Source organism: Anolis carolinensis, chromosome 3, assembly GCF_035594765.1.
Source record: "Anolis carolinensis isolate JA03-04 chromosome 3, rAnoCar3.1.pri, whole genome shotgun sequence".
Classification (NCBI taxonomy): Eukaryota; Metazoa; Chordata; class Lepidosauria; order Squamata; family Dactyloidae; genus Anolis; species Anolis carolinensis.
Genome location: NC_085843.1, coordinates 208,086,585 through 208,106,057, shown reverse-complemented (window position 1 = coordinate 208,106,057; position 19,473 = coordinate 208,086,585). Strand labels below are relative to the sequence as shown.

The 19,473-nt window shown below is 38.8% G+C and overlaps 2 protein-coding genes across 5 annotated transcripts in view; one reads left to right on the top strand and one right to left on the bottom strand.

Annotated features, from left to right (window-relative positions):
• The window catches only part of LOC103279545 (uncharacterized), a 50,651-nt gene extending 37,895 nt beyond the window's left edge, over positions 1-12,756 (top strand). Inside the window, exon 5 of the transcript XR_010004597.1 lies at positions 6,481-12,756. The gene's annotated coding sequence lies outside the window, so the exon portion shown is untranslated. The remainder of the gene's footprint in view (positions 1-6,480) is intronic.
• LOC134297735 (uncharacterized) lies at positions 1,443-19,341 on the bottom strand. Of its 4 annotated transcripts, none has more exons than XM_062976174.1 (7): positions 19,129-19,341; positions 15,968-16,024; positions 13,564-13,620; positions 7,680-7,775; positions 5,273-5,341; positions 2,744-2,885; positions 1,443-2,209 (listed from the first exon to the last, which is right to left on the bottom strand). In XM_062976174.1, the coding sequence occupies exons 1-7, from the start codon at positions 19,211-19,213 to the stop codon at positions 2,092-2,094; spliced, it is 624 nt and encodes a 207-aa protein (XP_062832244.1). In that variant the 5' UTR covers positions 19,214-19,341; the 3' UTR covers positions 1,443-2,091. The 4 variants fall into 4 exon arrangements, with proteins under 4 accessions (XP_062832244.1, XP_062832247.1, XP_062832246.1 ...); XM_062976177.1 differs by having other exon boundaries at positions 13,564-13,617; positions 15,968-16,021; XM_062976176.1 differs by having other exon boundaries at positions 13,564-13,617; positions 19,129-19,340.
• Between the last annotated feature and the right edge of the window lie 132 nt (positions 19,342-19,473).

Here is a 19,473-nt window from a genome sequence, read left to right as displayed (position 1 = left end):
ATAGAAATACAAAAAGTACCAATAAATAGAAAAAAACAAAATAAGAAAGCAAGAACAGAAAAAGAATCAAGAAACGTAGTTGACTTTCAATCCATCTTCATTCAGCTACAAAGAATAGCATAGGCATCACCCTCCAAGTTTCTTAGTGTTGATTCTTTTCTCAAGCAAAAACACTTTTCAAATTAGTCTCCAAAACTTCAAGTTGATGCAAAAAATAAAAAGGAAAGAAAAAAAAAGAAAAAGAAAAAAAAAGATTTCCAGTCTTTCAATAATTTTTTTCCAAATGTTCGTTCTTTTAATAAGCAATTTAATTTATCCATCTCGGTCAAGTCCATTATTTTTATCATCCAGTCTTCAGTTGTTGGTGCGGCTGAGTTCTTCCATTTCTGTACGTAAATATGGCTGCTGTGATCATATATTGCATCAATCTACCATAGTCATTTATATCAGTCAAGTAAAAAAGCCTCATGTTTTAATTGAATATTTCCCCCCAAAATATTCTGGATCAACTTATGGATTTGAATTTCTTGGCATGATTGCATGTCTACAACATATGGTAAAAAGACATCACTTGTTTACATTTCCAGCAAATGTTGGAAATCTCTTTAAACATCTACTGGCAGCTGTGATGAACTGAATGAGGGCTAAAAAGTTGAAGCTTAATACAGTCAAGACAGAGGTCCTCCTGGTCAGTCATAAGGCTGATCGGGTTATAGGGTAGCAACCTGTGCAGGACATGGATCTTCAAGCAGGCCTTCAAACACGATTAACACATCAGGTAACTGAGGACCAATATAATTGTTTGACTCTGGCACTTCAATGTGAATGAAAGTGATACACCCATTTTAATCCGCAGATAGTGCTGCAGTTTACTGAGCATTTATCTAATTTAATAGCAGTTTTATCTGCTGTTTTTATGCATATTGTTTTATGTTATTTTGATATTGTTATTATTTTTAAAATGTTTATGTTATTTTACTGTGTTGTGTATACTCTGTTGCACTACTATGTGCTTTGTAAGCCGCCCCGAGTCCCTTTTGGGATATATTTGAACATTTTAGAAAGCTTTTCAGGGGTCATACACTAATTTGGTACAGTTTATAGAAATTCTCTTTCAAATTATAACATAATGTGAATTTTAACCTTTTAGTCTAAATTTTCTCCCATTGACCCAACATTATACTGTGCTCAACATTTTATGCCCACTTTGTCATACATTCTTTAACTTGCCCATCTATCATTTCCCATTTTAATAACATTTTATAAATCTTAGCAATTAAATGTTCATCATTAGCACACAATTTAAACTCAAATTCTGATTTAGTTCAAAGCCAAATAATTGCTTGTCTTGCTTAAATCTCTCCCTTAACACTAAATAAGAAAACTACTGAAAACCAAAAATCCTCTGTAGTCAGTTGTTCTCTTGTTTTAATTCTGTACTCTCATTTTTTACATTTTCTAGAAGGTCTTGGTAAGTTAACCATTTCCTCTTGTCTTGTGTCTCTTTTTTATAGAATGCTTCTTACGCAGATACCCACTTTGGCATTTTGGGGCATAAATTTAATCTATTTCTCTCCTATATTTGTAATAAGGCACGTCTAACATAATGATTTTTTTTAAAGTCCAAATTCATTTTCCTTTTGTCATACCATATGTAACCATGCCAGCCATATCTCCAATCATGTCCCTCCCTCCAGTTCCAACATCCTAGTATTGCTCAACAAAATCCAGTCTTTTATCCAAACTAAACAGCAAGTTGCAAAAAAAGTTTCAGGTCAGGTGCATCTAGTCCACTCTGTTCTTTTGCATCTTGTAACACCTTAAATTTAATTGGTCTATTGCCATACAAATGTAGATATATCCTTTTGCCATTGTTCAAACAGTGATTATTTGACAAAGAAATCCTTGGCAATAGATTAATTCTTATCACAGAGAGTCTGCCCAATAATTACAATTGTAACTTATCCCACTATAATATGTCTTTTTAAAATATCCACTCATAAAGTTTCAGTTATTTTGGAACAGTTTCTCTTGTGGAGGAGAGAGAACCGCTTCTCCAGGCTGACTTTCTAAAGTCTTTGTGGCAGCTCTTCAGGGGGAAATGGCTGAAGTGAAGTTGTTGTTATTTTTCTCAGTGTCAGTGAACACAGCGTCACCTTTTTGCAGTTGGCTCTCTTTTTTCTCAATCTTGTTTCCTTTCTCCAGGTCTCTAAAATAATAATGGATTCATTTTTTGCAAAAAAATAAAATGCATATGCTATGTCAACAACTTTAGACAGAAAAGTTAATTTGTATGAAAGTTTTGGTTGAACCTAAAAGGCACATTTTAAGTAACAGAAAACCTTTGACTGCCTTGCTTTTTCAAAAAGTGCTTTACATGCATGGACTAAATGCCCAAGGTGAAATCATATTTATACAGCTAAAGTATATTTTATAGACAACCTTTCAATAAAACCTTAAAATGTATCAGAACTGCATAGAAGTATCTATTTAATTTTCAGAACAAAATTTGACTATCTTTGATATTAAAAATTAATGATTTTATCTTATAGTTGTAAAGGCAACTTTTCAACTTAAATATCCAAATTCTTTCACAGCTATGACAACAAAATCTGTACTTGATTGGCTTTAGCTATGACAGCATCTTTTAGCTCATGTCATTAATACCAGATGCCATGGATAAATGTTATTCAGTAGCAATTTCAATATTATATTAATAGGAGAAAAAGGAACTGTGACTTACTGCTTTTTCTTTGCACGTTTTGAGCTGTATCGGTACATTATTCCCAAGAAGACAGCAGCAGTGAAAAGGACAATGAATATGATTAACCATATTGGCACCTCCTTCAGGTCTGGAGCCCTTGGTTTTTTCATTTCTTCAATTCCTAAATAATAATAATAATAATAATAATAATAATAATAATAATAATAATAAAGACCTTGGGCTGCACTTAAACACAATCAGCGCTGACAAAATTACTATCTGCCAGCTGCAGAAGGCCACGTTACTGGGATCTGCACTCATTATTTGCTGATACATCACATAGCCTTAGACACTTGGGAAGTGTCCGGCGTGTGATCCAGTACAACAGCCGGAAGAGTGTGTGCTGTGGACTCATTTTGTTGTGTTTCAAATAATAATAATAATGTATTTGTTACCCGCCTCATCTAATGGCTTGAAACAGAGTTACAATAAAGTCAAAACATATCAATATAAATAAAGTAAAGGTAAAGGTTTCCCCTGATGTTAAGTCCAGACATGTCTGACTCTGGGGGTTGGTGCTCATCTCCATTTCTAAGCCGAAGAGCCGGCGTTGTCTGTAGACACCTCCAAGGTCATGTGGCCGGCATGACTGCATGGAGCTCCGTTACCTTCCCGCCGGAACGGTACCTATTGATCTACTCATATTGGCATGTTTTCGAACTGCTAGGTTGGCAGAAGCTGGAGCTAACAGCGGGTGCTCACTCCGCTCCTGGGATTTGAACCTGGGACCTTTCGGTCTGCAAGTTCAGCAGCTCAGTGCTTTAACACACTTCGCCACTGTGGCTCCGGTATCAACATTAAATGTATTTAAGTGTATGTATTTTATCAACATAAATACATACACTTAAATACAGTAGAGTCTCACTTATCCAACATTCTGGATTATCCAACGCATTTTTGTAGTCAATTATTTCAATACATCGTGATATTTTGGTGCTAAATTCGTAAATACAGTAATTACTACATAGCATTACTGCGTATTGAACTGCTTTTTCTGTCAAATTTGTTGTATAACATGATGTTTAGGTGCTTAATTTTAAAATAATAACCTAATTTGATGTTTAATAGGCTTTTCCTTAATCCCTCCTTATTATCCAACATATTCACTTATCCAACGCTCTGCCTGCCCGTTTATGTTGGATAAGTGAGACTCTACTGTACATACATTAAAACAAACCATTATAAAATACATACATCAAAATACAGGGTACAAAGATCAATACACATCGGCAATAGAATGTAAATCCAAAAACTCATGATTCAAAGTAGATTGGGGCCGCTTCCATACAATCCTTATATTCCAGGATCTGATCCCAGGCTATCTGGTTTGAAATGGATTATATGAGTCCCCACTGCAGAAAAATCTAGGATAAGCAGATAAATCTGGGATCAGATCCTGGGATATAGGGCTAGTTTGGAAGGGGCCAGGGTAGACCTGCTACAAGAAATGGGTCTTCAATTGTATCTTGAATTCTGACAACTCATTTTGCCGTTGGAGCTTTTCTAGCAGGTCATCCTTCATTCTTGGGGTGGCTGATGAAAAGGTTCTCTGGGACAGCCCCCCAGAGGACCGAAATGTCCTAAAGCGCAGATAGTGCAGGAGAAGGCAGCCCTGTAGGTAAACTGAACCCAAACTATTTTGAACTTTAAAAGATATAACCAACATTTTGTATTTTGCCCAGAAACTAATTGACAACCAATGGAGTGACTTTAATATGTGTGACCACATTCCTGTGACCAATCTGGCTGCCATATTTTGAACTAATTAGAGTTTCCGACCTTGGTACAGATATAGCCCAATGTACAGCATGTTGTACATTGGGCTATCCATTTCCTGAGAGATGCATTGATAATTTGTTGTATTTGAACTCTAATTGCATCTCCTCCCTGGATGACCAGCCAAGAGGGGCAGGGATAAAGAAAGGAGGTTGTCCTCCTCACTTGCCCCAGGAGCTTGTCCACATCAGCAGTACTCATCAATTGAAACTGATCCACTATAATTCCATTCACAGAGTTGCTGGACACCTAATTATCAACTTCTGCTCCAATTACATCATCTAAATTGGCTCTTATGCAAGACATTTTAGCTGAGATTTTGTCATTAAACACAGTGAGCTACTGAAGGTTCTAGCAATGAGTTTAGAGGACAGGATACCCGGGATATACCTCTTACCACTTTGAACAGCTTAGTTGGATGTGAATTTACAGAAGCAATGTGTGCAGGGAATAAAACTTTCTTTGCTGCATGTATTGCCACCTTAAAGGAACGGAAATATCCTTTACATCATGTCTTGTTGCATAGAAGTTGAGTTTTTCACCATCTGTGCTCTAGTCATCATCCTTCCTGTTTCATTTCCCCAAGAATCTCTGTATACCAGGGAGCCTGGTTAGTAATGGGCCAGAGAAAACGTTTGGGAACAACTGTCAATAGATCTGGTTAGAATTTGATTCCACTTATTGATCAGGGATTCAACAAATTTGTCAGTGATAATAGGGTGTTTTATTTACCTTCGTATTTCTTAGCGAATCCAAGTCTTATGCTATCCTCGGTGACTTTTGCTGTGTCGGTAGTTAGCGCTGTAAAAATCAAACGATAAAAATCATTGTAGTTGTACTAGTTGTTTATATATTTCTATTCACTGTTGGCTTCTAGGTAACAGCATAAACACTATTTCAAATAATTTTTTATTTAAATGTGAGCTTGACTCTTTTTATTTGACTATTTTATTCTTAGCAGATCTTGGGTAGCAAGTTAAATGATGCAATTTTCCCATTCCAGGCAGCCATGGTACCAGAACATTGTTTGTGAAAATAGGCAGAGCTGTTAAATATCCACTCTGTTGGATACTAGTTTCCTCCAAGGCTAGGCATGAAAGAAAATGCCTGTATCTCATGGTTGGCAGGTATAATATATTTTATTCCTTGATATCAACTAAAGTAAAGGAGATGGAAATAGTTTTGAATGTAGCTTGTATTCATTGGGAAAATGAATCATTGCAACCAAAAGTTTCATAAAATAAAGTTCCACTTTGCAACAAAGGCCTCTGGGGTTTTAAAGTTCAGAAGCAAGAGAACACATGTCACACTTGCTAAACTTTTTTTTTTTAAAGCAAAATTCACCAAAATCCTGCTGGCAAGAACATTGTAATTTCCCTACAGACATGATTAACTTGAAAGTCAAGCAGCCTTTTTTAGATATTTGCCAGATTCCATCCAAGAGCTATCTAAAGCATGGAAGGGGCCGACCAAGATGGATGGATGTTATCCTTGAAGTAACTGGCTTGACCTTGAAGGAGCTGAGGGTGGCCACAGCCGACAGGGAACTCTGGCGAGCGCTGGTCCATGACGTCACAAAGAGTCGGAAACAACTGAACGAATAAACAACAAAAAGCCTCTTGGAAGGGGTTGGTTTAACCTCAACTTTGTAAAACTGAATTACTGTGTTGCGAAAAAATGCATGTCTAAAAAAATTAGACATGCATTGTTTATGTGTCACCCACATAAAATGTTTGGAAAGTTGTGATCAGGGTCCTCAGTCTGGCTTGAGGTTTTATAGTAGACCCCCACATGAACATCACTATTATATCTTTTCCCCTTAATTTTTACCCAGCTTGATTTCCAGGATTTACATTATGGATCTCCTCATAGATGTAAATATCATTGATGAATAATGCTACTTCTCCTTCTTTCCTGTTTGGCTTATTTTTCGAAAATAGGTTATACCAGAGGACTTCCGGTGCGTGGAACATGGCGGGGATACAGGACTCTTGAAGCTCTTGCCAAGAGCCTGCCTATACGAAGCGGTTGGGTAGAGCTTATCACTCCCTCTCCTCCGTGGATCGATATGGGGAGACTGCGGATCCCACGGCACCACCCGATGGTCTATAGAGTGGGTCCCCCCTCAAGGGAAATCCTGCATATTGCATTTGCTTTGTTGTATCAAGTTCATCTTGTTTATTTCCCATGTTTCATCTCAGTGTAGAGACACCAAAACCCATGGACAAATCCTGCTAGCTGCTTATTTAAGTTTTCCCTTTTCTTTATTGAGCTCTTGTACTTCTTGCCTAGTTCTTTCTTTGACAGTTGGGTATTTTCTCCTGATAAAGTCCTGTCTATTCTGTAATCCTTACTATTGCTCTGAAACAGGCCAGTAGTCTCATCATGCTGAATAAGATTACCAAGTGACACCTGAACTAGCGATTTTTCAGCTTTTCAGTTATATGCCTAGCTGTTTCATTGCAAAAGCAGAAATGATTGTTTGTAATAACCTCTAATCATAGTGAAACTTTTGAATGAGAATAATCCTGTGACAGATTGATTCTAGAGAGATCCTTTGTCAAAAATCCTTAAACAATATTAGTTGTACAGATTAGCACTCTGGCACAATATTTTATACTCTCAATTAGCCATGCAGAGAACATCCAATATTCATGTGGATTCTTGGTATCCATTGGGGTTTGGCTTAAGGATTGCCTCTGTGGATATTAAAATCCACGGATGTTCAAGTCCCATTATATACAATAGCATAGAAAAATGGCATCCCTTATATAAAATGGCAATTTTTTTTTCGTGTCAGGAGCGACTTGAGAAACTGCAAGTCGCTTCTGGTGTGACAGAATTGGTCGTCTGCAAGGACATTGCCCAGGGGACGCCCAGATGTTTTGATTTTTTTTAAAATCATCCTTGTGGGAGGCTTCTCTCATGTCCCCGCATGGTGCTGGAGCTCATCCGTGCTCTCCCCGGGTGGGATTCGAACCTGGCAGCTTTCAGATCAGCAACCCAACCTTCAAGTCACAAGGCTTTAATCCACTATGCCACCAGGGGCTCCTATAAATGACAAATAACACTGGCTCATTGAAAGCTAGCTTCGAACTGTATTAAATGGTTAGTGTAGATGGCACCAAGTTCTACTTGCCTGCTACTGTAGGCATTTTTTCATTTGAGGATTCATTTTCTGTTGCTGAAATTCCATGTTCTTGCATGGCATGGTTCAGAGTTCGTATTTCGAGATCTGAAAATAATCCAAATAAATCTTTTAAATTGTTGAGGTGTAGAATAGTGTGCTATAATGACGACAAGGCAGATTACAAAGTGTGACCCTCATTTTCAGGTGAGTGTAACGTAATCTAACATGGGCTGACTCCCAATTTCCATATCTATCTTTTGACTGACTAGAAGCATCTCTGTCTTAAGCGTTAATTTGTTTGCTCTCATTCTATACGTTTGTTGTAGCCTGGTCAGATTCAGAGTGCTCAGAAGATGAGGAAGGGGATGCTGGGAGAGATTCAGAGTGCTCCAGGAGAAATGTTTTGGAATTTCCTGGCACTTCCCAAGAGAACGGTGAAGGCGAGATCCATTCCCATAGGAACCTGTCAGAAGTGCAGACTGAGGGAAATGTTTGTTGAGGTCAGAGAGATTGCAGTTGAGACAACAGAGCCTGCAATTAAGAACCCGCTCCTCCAAGTGACTTAGAAATAAGGAGTGGGAAACCAGGTGCAGAGGAAACGATCTCATGGCAGGGATTTTGGCTTTTTAAAAATAGTTCATGCCGGCATGCTCTCTGTGAGAGTAACGTTGCAATCAGGGCAAGAGCTCTCGGTGTCATGGGCCTTGTAATTGATGTAATCAAGTTTTCAAATTGTTCCTGCATCCTAGTCTTGTGAGGCATAGTTTTGCCTGGCTTGGATTTATGTACCTTGTCTTTGAATATCTCGATGGAATTGTTTTAAAGATTTTCTCTGAATGGAATTTGGACTTTGGCTTTTACAGACATAACCTTTTGAGCTTTGAGTCCTTTTTATATTTGCTTGCTTTACACATAACCAGCTGTTATTATACTCTGCTTTTAATAAACCTTTACATTGGATCATCAGAACAGTGTGTGGTTTGTAGTGAAAAGCGGCTTTAGGGCCATGGTGCAACAATGTTACAACTGTAAGTACATAATACCAACAAGGAGTCCCATGGCCACTTTGAGTGCCTCAGGTGTTGCTCTGAGAAGGTCCCCCATGGTGCATGTGGCAGGGCTCAGACTACATTGTACTACGTAAGTGGTCTGTGGTTTGCACTTCTCCACACACGCATGTCATGGACTCCACTTTATACCCCCATTTCTTAACATTGGTTCCGCATCTTGTTGGTACCAGAGCACAGTCTGTTCACTGCCTTCCAAGTCGCCTAGTCTTCTGTATGTCCAGGAGGGAGTTTCTCATTTGGTCCCAGCCACTGATTGAGATTCAGGGTTTTCGCCTGCCTCTTTTGGACTCTCACTTGCTAAGGTGTTCCTGCAGGTATCTCTGTAGATCTTAGGAAGCTTAGGACTTGCAGTATGCAGCCCATTATGATGAATGGAATTGTTTCACTTTTGTACTTAAAATAGTTTGGAGTGAAAGTTTTTTATTCTCACAACTGTTTTGCAGAGATTACATTTTTGATCAAGATCAAATGCAATGCAATGGTATTTTTGCTTCTCCTCCCTCCCCCAAAATCTGCTGTCTGTCTGTCTATCTATCTATGAGCACATTCACTTTTGAAAAGTGTCTACAATAATTGTTCCCCATTATACTATTCTCTCTTCCCATCCATCCCTTTGCACGACCCCCCTCCCTTTGCATGAAGACATTCATATACATTTCTGTCCCTCCTTTCCAGGGAAACATTCTCCTATTTTTAGATGATGACAACAGTCATCATCTAAAAATTCCAAGGAAAGATTCTAACCTACAAAGATCAAATTATGAAGCCTATTCTAAGAACGTTTCCCTCTTTTCTTGTTCCACAAAATTCAGATATAGTTCCCACACTTTTTCCTCCCTATCCATCACAACCAATTTATCCATTTTCCTCATTCCAACTTTCACTATCCATTTTCTTTTTATTTTATTTTTCTCCTTCACCATAAGTCTTTGTCCCTTTGCCTTCTTCCCCTCTTTTCTCTGGTCTTGCATTTTATTCTTTTCTTCCACTTGGTAGTTTATTTAGTTCAAATCTGTTTCTTTTGTACAATTCTTTGGCCTTTGTCACTAAAGACGTCATCAGATGCAGTGAGAGAAGTGTCTTCTCCTCGCTTCTCTCCACTATCGGCCTGGAGTCTCCCAGAGTCCATCACATGATGTAGGACAACTTCCAGCAAAACTCCATAGGGTTCTGTGCCAAAACAAGGCAAGGGGAGCCGAAGAGGAAATGGGGATAGATGGGGAAATGTTGTGGGAAGGCAGAGGTGAGAACAGAGTGTGACCATTCCTTCTGTTACCCCACAGTTTTTCCTGCTGTACCCCACTTTGACTCTAGCTGTCTGATAAGGTCCTGGGTCTAGTTCAGATCTTCTAACACTTACATATGGGGCTGAAACTTGGGGAAAATTTGGATCTCTTCCAGAAATTTCTATTTTGAATCTCCCATTTTGATTGGTTTTTCATCTCATTCTTCTTTCCTCTCTTTTTCCTTTTCCAGTGTATTCACTTTTGATCTTGCTGTCATAGTTGTTTAATGTAATCTGTATCTCAACTTTCAAACCAGGCAACCTTCCATGGAATCCTGTTTGTGTGGTATGGATTTTCAGACCACAATAACTTATTTTGATATATAAAGTCTATGTCCAGCAATTGTTTAGTTATTCCTTCTTTCAAATAGTTCAATTGGTTGGTTATAGTCCTTTTTATCTTAGTGATTTTCACTTCCTTGTGCCCCTGTATTTATCCTCTTGTATCTTCTATGTAATTTAGTGTTATTTATTTATTTTTGTATAAATACAGTATAGGTACAGTCTTATAGGTGTTAATTGACTTGATTTTCTTCACCTGGTGTTTCTGCCAGCACAAATTTCTCTCTTTTTATTCAACTTGTGTTTTTGAGATCAGGTGTAGAAAAAACAAAACAAGATACTTTGGTGTCAAATAAGCTCTTCTGCTTAATTCTTTTAAACCTTTAAATGATCAATTTATATATAATTTAAGCATTGCATACATTGTTTTTGTCTTTTCAAACTGAGTTGTCTCTTTGCTCTGTATAATGTTGATATTAATACGAGGGATATCCAGAAAGTAAGGTTACAAGAGTTTTTAAAAATACAATGAATTAATATACAGTGTTCCCTCACTACTTCGCAGTTCAATTTTTGCAGATTCGCTGTTTTGCGGTTTTTCAATAAACTCTGAAAGACTATTATAAATTATAAAAATTACAATTTACTGCCTTAGGAAGGGAGGAAGGAGAAGCCGAAGGGAAAGAAAAGGAGCCCAAGCGGCAACAGGAGGAGAAGGAGGCGATTTATCAAGACACAGTTGGTTGATAAAGACTTAAAATAGTGTATAACTACTAAAATAATGTATAAATATTAATATAAATATAGTGTCCGTAGTTCACGGATTTTCACTTATTGCAGGTGGTCCTGGAACCTATAAGGGAGATTAGTTTGGCGCCCTCCCTACCGTCCTTTAAGAAACAATTGAAAACCTTGATATTTGGGCTGGCCTTTGGAGAGACAGATATTGGATGAACAGCATCATTATAATTCTATTCTGAATGTTATTAGGTTACTTTCATCGGGGTATTTTAATCTAATTATTTGATCTTATATCGCTGCTATAGTCCTCCCCCCCCCCCCCCCCCACCTTCGAAGTTGACTGAATTGCATTGGTGGTTGTTTGATGTTATTCCTGTTGTATAAACCTTTGTTTTAACTTCTGTTTTATCATCTTCTTGTGTTTTAAACTGTGTATATTGTTAATGTATTGGCGCTGTTACTTTTGTAACATTGTGAGCCGCCCCGAGTCCCCACGGGGAGATGGTGGCGGGGTATAAATAAAGTATTATTATTATTATTATTATTATTATTATTATTATTATTAAGTGACCTTACATGGTATTTTAATAAAACTTGGTTTATAGCATAGGTACATATTACAGTATTTTTCTACACAATCACCATTCAGTTCAAAATACTTAGTCATCCGTGGGACAAGATTTTTATGCCTGTGTCATAGAAGTCTCTTGCCGGAGGAAGTAGCAGCAACAGAGCCGGAGCTGGGAGCTGATGGCGGAGGCGAGGCCAAGGCTGCCTCTTGGCTGGAGGAGCTCCCCAACCTGCTGAGCCTCCCAACAAGTTGTGCCATGGTGAGGATGACGTGCACCGGAGCAAGGAGGAGGAAAGTGACGAGAAGGAAGAGGAGGAACTGCCACTTTAGGGAACTGCCACCGAGCAGTTTCTGCTGCCACCGCCTCCTCCTCTTTTCTCCTCCTCCCCCTCTTTTCTCCTCCTCCTCCCCTGGTGAGACCGTAAAGCTGGGAGGTGGGTGCCGAAAGCCAGGCAGGATGCCACCATGGGAGGAGGAGGGAACAGGAGGATAAGGCAGCATCAGAGGTTCTTGGTGGTAGTTCCCTAAAGTGGCAGTTCCTCCTCTTCCTCCACATCGCCTTTCTCCTCCTCGCTCCAGCGCAACTCATCCTTGCCATGGCGTAGCTTGTCGGGGGTCTCAGCAGCTCGGGGAGACCCTCCAGCCAAGAGGCAGCCTCGGCCTCACTTCCGCTGCCCACACCAGCTTTGTTGCTGCTACTTCCTCCAGTGGGAGACTTCTATGACACAGGCATAAAAAAAACTTATCCCACGGATGACAAAATGTATTGAACTGAATTGTGATTATGTGGAAAAATACTGTAATATCTATGCTATAATAACCCATGTAAATTTTATTAAAATATATTCATTTTTGTATTTTTAAAAAAAATCTTGTAACCTTACTTTCTGGATATCCCTCATATGTAATAGTCATCCAAAAACAGCTATTCATATTTTATTCCATATTTATATTAATAACACTGTATTGTTAGTCAAAGAACAAAAAAACCAATTGAAAGTTGAGAGAATTATATTTTCAACAGTTCAAGATATTCTTCTTCTTTAAATCATTATTATTATCCCTATATGATATGTTGCTAGTAGAGTTATCTTTGGAAGGAATCTTGAATGTTATTAAATACTCTTCCTCAAAAGACTTCAGTATGTTGCTTCTTATTGTTTGTTTGATTCATTTTCTGGAAATCGACTTTATTTGGAGCTTTATGCACTGTTGCATTTTCAATTCTGTGTGGCTTGAAGTTTTCCAGCCCCCGCCCCCCAACAACTGTGCGTGCCCCATGCAAAGTAGTACATTAAATCTGATTCTCAAGGCTCAGGCTGGTTCTCTTCGACACCCCAATACCCAGGGAAAAATTTCTGCTGTTTAACAGTGGCTGTTTTGCAGAAAGTTGCAAGAAGAGGACTTCATTACTCTGCAACAAGACTGGAAGTCTCTTTTAACATAGTTTTGAAATTGGGCTTTATGACCATCAGCTGAACTTTCAAATCCGTGGCAGCATCCAGCTTATCCGGATAAGCTGAAAAAGCCTGATTTGCATTGATAGATCGACACAAAGGACAGCAGAGCTTGGATAGCCATTCCAGCTCCAGACAGGTATATATCAGTCCTACCCAAAAGTCACTCAGTGGCACTGATTCACATTTTGTTTTTAAAGAAGATGTACCCTGAATTTCAATAAGATTGTTATACTCTGACACAGGCAACATGTAAGATTTATTATGTTTGATTGATGGGTTTTGCACCCACGCGATGTTCCTGTTAGTGTCTGGTAAGTGCCCCTCATGTGGCTTTATTAAAAATCCATTTTAAATTTGATTTTTGAGATTTTTCATGGAATCCCTATGATGCTTTTGCAGAAGCTTAAGATTCCACAGAACACAATTTGGGAACCACCGCATTAGAAGATAAGAGCCCAATATAAGCAAATGAACTGCTACTTACCAAGACCCTCCACCAATTGTTTAAAAATGTCTGCTGCTGATGGTGTTTCTGTGGCTGCTAAAACAAAATATTTTAACGAGAATCTGTTATTAAAACCACTGGAGTCTAAAATAATTTTGCTGGCAAACAACCTCTAAAGTTCATTACTGAGATAACAAGAGCTTTGGTTACAATATGGATCTAATACAAACCTTTTCAATTCAGAGTAGAAATGAAGCATCTGGATCATGTAGATCAGCATATATCACTAATCCATTGAAGCATTTTCATCCTGGCCTGGGTGCCAGTGATAATTTAAATTTTTAGTATTTTCTAATGTTTCATATCAAAGGCTAGAATTTTTACATTAAACTGCTGCCTATGGGGCTAATCCTATTAGCGTCTTTCATCAAACATCTGCAGTTTCTTCTGTATTTCAAAACCCTTGCATCTGATGAAGCCCACAAAATCTTACGCCACAATAAAAAGGTTAGCTTTGGGCAACACCGTGAAGCCGGTTTTTTTTTGTTTTGTTTTTTGCTGCAAAAGATTAATGGAATTATCCCACTGGAAATTCAAATGTCTAATTCAACAAAACATAATCAGAGGAACAAATGACATGGGCATGAACACTAAAGTGCAACAGAACAACTATAATTACTAAAATGCTTATCATTAAATAGGTTTTCTAGAACATAAACAAGTCCATGGGTATGTAGACTGTCTGTCATTGAGGCCATTTGAAAATCAGCTTTAAATAATCCCCCCGAATATTTTAAAATAATATTTTAACACAAAAAAGCCCCACAAAAAACAATAATTCTTATACTTATATAAACACAGACATACCTAATAACAATAACATATCAAACTATACAATATACATCTTTAGTCTAATTACATATAAGTCTAAACTACAAACATATATACATAAATTGATTTTCAAAATGGATTTCTTGCTTCCCCCTTTTTGGTTTTTCTATAATTTAGTATTTTTCCATTTTATGTCCCACAGATAGTTTACTTCTGCTTATTTTAACATTAATAAATAAATATCAAGGCAGTTTTAGATGCCAAACACTTCTTTGACCCATTTCAAACCGACTTCAGAGCAGGATACAGAATTGGGACTGCTATGGTCACTTTAGTGGATGATCTCCGTCTCAACACTGACAGGGTGAGTATGCCCCTCTTGGTGCTCCTAGACCTCTCAGTGGTTTTTGATATCATCGACCATGGTATCCTTCTGGAATGCCTTGGGGTGGGAGGGGTTGGGCATTGGAGGCACTGTGCTGCGGTGGTTCTGGTCGTACCTCTCAGCAGATTCCAGATGGTGGTCCTTGGGGATAGCTGCTCATCTAAAAAGGAGCTGTTATATGGTATCCTACAAGGTGCCATTCTATCTCCAATGCTCTTTAATATTTACATGAAGCTACTGTCTATGTCTATTGTCTATGGACAACGCCGGCTCTTCGGCTTAGACATGGAAATGAACACCAACCCCCAGAGTCGGTCACGACTGGACTTAACGTCAGGGGAAAACTTTTACCTTACCTTATGTGTATTAGTAAGGATAGCTGTAATTTATTCCATCTTTTATTCTGTCTTAATTGATTTCACCCCAAATTTTATTTTAATTGTTCTGGAATAAAACAATTTTTTCATCTCAGATTGTAATCCCCCGATATTTCTTTCTTCTCTATTGCAAATCCTATGTTGTATCCTGCCTTAAGGTGTGAGCCAAAGTGGATAAACAGTAAGTTATTGTTGTTGTTGTTGTTGTTGTTGTTGTTGTTGTTGTTATAAAAGATTCCATATAAACATTGGGAAGAACTTCTTGATAGCAAGAGCTGTTCAGCAGTGGAACATGCTGCCTCGCACCATGGTGGCGTTTCCTTCTCTGAAGGTGTTTAAGCCCATATGAAGCTGACACTTGGCACTTTGTGACTTGACGGCAGTTATCTACTGTTGTTTTAAAATGGTAATATTTTGATTTTATGCTATATGTGTTGACGGGGCTTGTTGTTATAATTTTATGTGATTTGTTTTATACTTTTGTACCCTTTTTACCTGTTGTATGTTATATGTTTACCTTGGAGTGCCTTGTAAGTTGCCTGAGTCGCTTTGAGGAGATGGTGGTGGGATATAAATAAAGATTATTATTATTATTATTATTATTATTATTATTATTACTATTATTATTATTATTAAGCAGAGGCTGGAAGGTTATCTGTTAGAGGTGCTTTGATTGTGTGTCCTCCGTGGAAGGGTGTTGGACTTGCTGGTGTCTGGAAAGTACCCCTCGTATAGATTTATTTTAAAATCCATTTTAAATTTGATTTTTGAGATTTTACACAGAACACAGCTTGGGAACTGGTGCATTAGAAGTTAGGAGTCCAATACAAGCAGAAGAACTTCTACTTACCAGTATCTTCAATAGATTCTTTAATCATTTTTTCAACTGGTGTGGTTTCTGTGTCTGCTAAAACAAAACATTTTGATCTGTTATTAAAAACATAAGTTTTAAATTTCTAGTTTTCATTTGTTATGAATAACTTTTCAATAACTTTTAAGCATAGGTTCTGTTTATTGCAATTTCAGTGTGAGAGGATATATCAGAACTTTTACAGAACAACATTTAGACATTAGACATACAGATTCTATGTAACTACATTAGATTCACAAAAACTACAGTTACATTGGCTAGCAAACAAGCAAAAGGAGGTTTACGTTTTCACTCAGCATTCACACACATGTACATGCATTCATCCTCATGCATCCAGATATTACCATATCCTTTCTCCCTCATTGGAGAAGCACCTGCTTAAGCCAGGCCCTGCTTTTCCTGCAGCCTGCCAATAGATAGGTCCAAAATGTCAAAACGCCAAAACTCCAAAACACATGTTTTTTTTCCTAAGAACAATGCCAAGGATGAGACCGCTGCTTTCTCTACAGAAGGACTGACTCCCTGCAAAAAGTACATTGACTCCAAAATGCATTCCTTCCTCTTCCCATGAGAAAGAAGCCCAAAGTGACCAGACTGTTTCCTTGTAAATCTGACACTCCCATACACCATCTCTACTGAGCATGGCGGGTGAATAGAATCTCTGCCTGTCACAATTTCTAGATTGTCATAAGGTCACTTATATATATATTTACTGATGTTTTCCACAAGTTGTAAATGAATGATAGACGTCTTCCATCCTGGCTCCATCTCAGTTTCCTAGGCCAGATGTTGATTCTTCTTGATTGGTGTTAGCCTTGTGTTGACTTCCTTTTTAACATTGTACACATTTCCTTAACTTAATGTAAACATTTCTCTTTATCAGTCACAGTTCTTATCACAGTTTACCGGGTAGGTCAACCATTTCAGTTCTCATTAGCAGGTTTTAACTACAATTCCAGCAAGCAGCCAGTTAGTCATTGCAGGCCTTCATCTTCAGAATTGTGTCTTAAAAGCTCTCATTAATTCATTCCTTCCATACAGTTCATTCAAACCATATATTCATATTTCATCTCGTGACACATTACCTATGAATGTGTTAAATGGCTTTAGAAGTACAGTGTTCCCTCACTACTTTGCGGTTCGCTTTTTGCGGATTCACTGTTTTGTGGTTTTTCAATGAACTCTAAAAGAATATGATAAATCATAAAAAATTACAATTTACAGCCTAAGGAAGGGAGGAAGGAGAAGCCGAAGGGAGAGAAAAGGAGCCCAAGCAGCAACGGGAGGAGAAGGAGGCGATTTATCAACCCACAATTGGCTGATAAAGATTTAAAATAGTGTATAACTACTAAAATAATGTATAAATATATAGCGACCCTACTTCGCAGATTTTCACTTATTGCGGGTGGTCCTGGAATCTAACCCCTGCGATGAGGGAACACTGTATCAAAGATGATGAATTGAGATAGTAGAATGACCCTCAACTACTCAGACCATTCACTAACCAGAGTAGGACTATTATTTTAATCAAACTAATAGGTGATAAAAAGGTTTTACTAATGTTTCATATTAATGACTATTTTTTTACATTATACTGCTGCCTATGGGGCTAATCCTATTAGCATCTTTGATCAAGCATCTTTGTGGTTTCCTATATACTTCAAAACTTTTGCATCTGATGAAGTGGGCCTTAGCCCACAAAGCTTATACCAAAATAAAATATGATAAGCAAAGCTATGAAACTCTGTTTTTGCTGCAAAAAAATGAATGGAATTATCCCACTAGAAATTGATATTTCTAATTCAACAAAACATAATCAAAGGAACTAAAGGAAAAAGCATGAACATTAAACAGCAGCAATGCATCTATAGCTACTAAGATGTTTACTATTACAGCCAGTCCCCAAGTTACAGACATCCAACTTATATTCAGAACCTTATCCTACCAACTCCATTCTTCTGGTTAGAGGTGCCACAAATCCCTTTGCATATGGATATTCCAGAGTAACACAACAAGGCATTCATTAATAGGGTTGAATTAATCCAGCTTGACACCATTTTAACTGCAATAGCTCAATGCTGTGGAATCATGGGAGCTGTAGTTTAACAAAGTTTTTCACTACCAAACAGGAGCCCTTGGTGGAGTAGTGGTTTAAAGCCTTGTGACTTGAAGGTTGGGTTGCTGACCTGAAGACTGCCAGGTTCGAATCCAACCCGGGAGAGTGCAGATGAGCTCCCTCTATCGCTCCAGCTCCATGCGGGGACATGAGAGAAGCCTCCCACAAGGATGGTAAAAACATCAAAAACACCCAGGCGTCCCCTGGGTAACGTCCTTGCAGACGGCCAATTCTCTCATTCCAGAAGTGACTTGCAGTTTCTAAAATCGCTCCTGACACGAAAAAAACCCCATTACCAAACAGGGGTGGTGCCTCATCAAACCATAACTCTGAGGATTCTATAGCACTGAACTATGGCCATTAAAGTGGTGTCAAATTGCATTAATTTGACAGTATCAATTCTGCTTAAATTCTACCTGTGAGGTAGTTTAGGCTGACAGAATGCCCAACCAGCTCTGTGAAGTGGCCAAATGGAGCTCAAAACCCAAGTCTTCCAGCTCCTCCTCCAAGCACTCTAACTACTATGATCCCAGTGTTTCTCAGAGTACAGTCCTTCAGGTGTTTTCAGCTCCCAGGAGCCTCAGGGATTCTGGGTCTGAAGCCCAAAGCACCTGGAAAATTAGTTTGAATCACGCTACATGCCACTGACACACCACTTCATCACACATGCTTTTTTACCCAACGTAGGACACATTCATCATAGTTCAGGGACAGAGCCCACTGGATTCCATCAAATGTCGCACAGCTACTTCTGGCAGGGCTCTGTCCCCGAATTGTGTGGAAAGTGCCTTACGATGGAGCAGCAAGAACATGGGAGGCTCCCTGTGTTCTCGTTGCCAGCAATGGGCGAGCACAGGAGGAAGCCAGGCAGTAGTGATGAGGAAGGAACGGGGTGATGCATTCCCACACTGCCTACTGGATCCCCCCATTGTCATCCATGGTAGGTGACTTAATGTGATAAGGTCCTAAAAGAGCCCCCTCCCCCCCCCCCCCCCCCCCGTTTCTTTCTGAAAGTCCTGACTACCTGTGGAAACCTCCTCAAGAGCTGCAGTCTGGACTTCGCTGACCCAGAAGGCTGCCAGGAGAAGGAGCAGCCAGCCAGGTTCCATCTTCTTCAGCAGCAGATGGTCTTTGTGACTTCAGTAGACAATAAGCAAACCAACAAGAGGTCAAGGGAAATGAGGGGAGGTTGGCTGGGGATGAGTTTTGATCTCTTTCCCTTTAGAGAGAGGCTGTTGGCCTATTGTAGCTAGGGGACCCCAATGTCATAAAGCACTATTTCTGACCTCAGCACCAACTGTGCTAAGGGACTGCAAGCAAATTGCCTCGGGATGAGCCCACTGCCCCTCTATGAAGTTTTTTTTGTATA

What these genes read in the sequence shown, in the direction of transcription:
- LOC134297735 (XM_062976174.1), bottom strand. Translation starts at nt 19,213, where the DNA reads ATGGAACCTGGCTGGCTGCTCCTTCTCCTGGCAGCCTTCTGGGTCAGC. An exon ending in TCTTGAGGAGGTTTCCACAG is followed by an intron (nt 16,025 to 19,128) that starts GTAGTCAGGACT and finishes GTTTTGTTTTAG; the next exon opens with CAGACACAGAAACCACACCA. An exon ending in ACAATTGGTGGAGGGTCTTG is followed by an intron (nt 7,776 to 13,563) that starts GTAAGTAGCAGT and finishes GATTATTTTCAG; the next exon opens with ATCTCGAAATACGAACTCTG.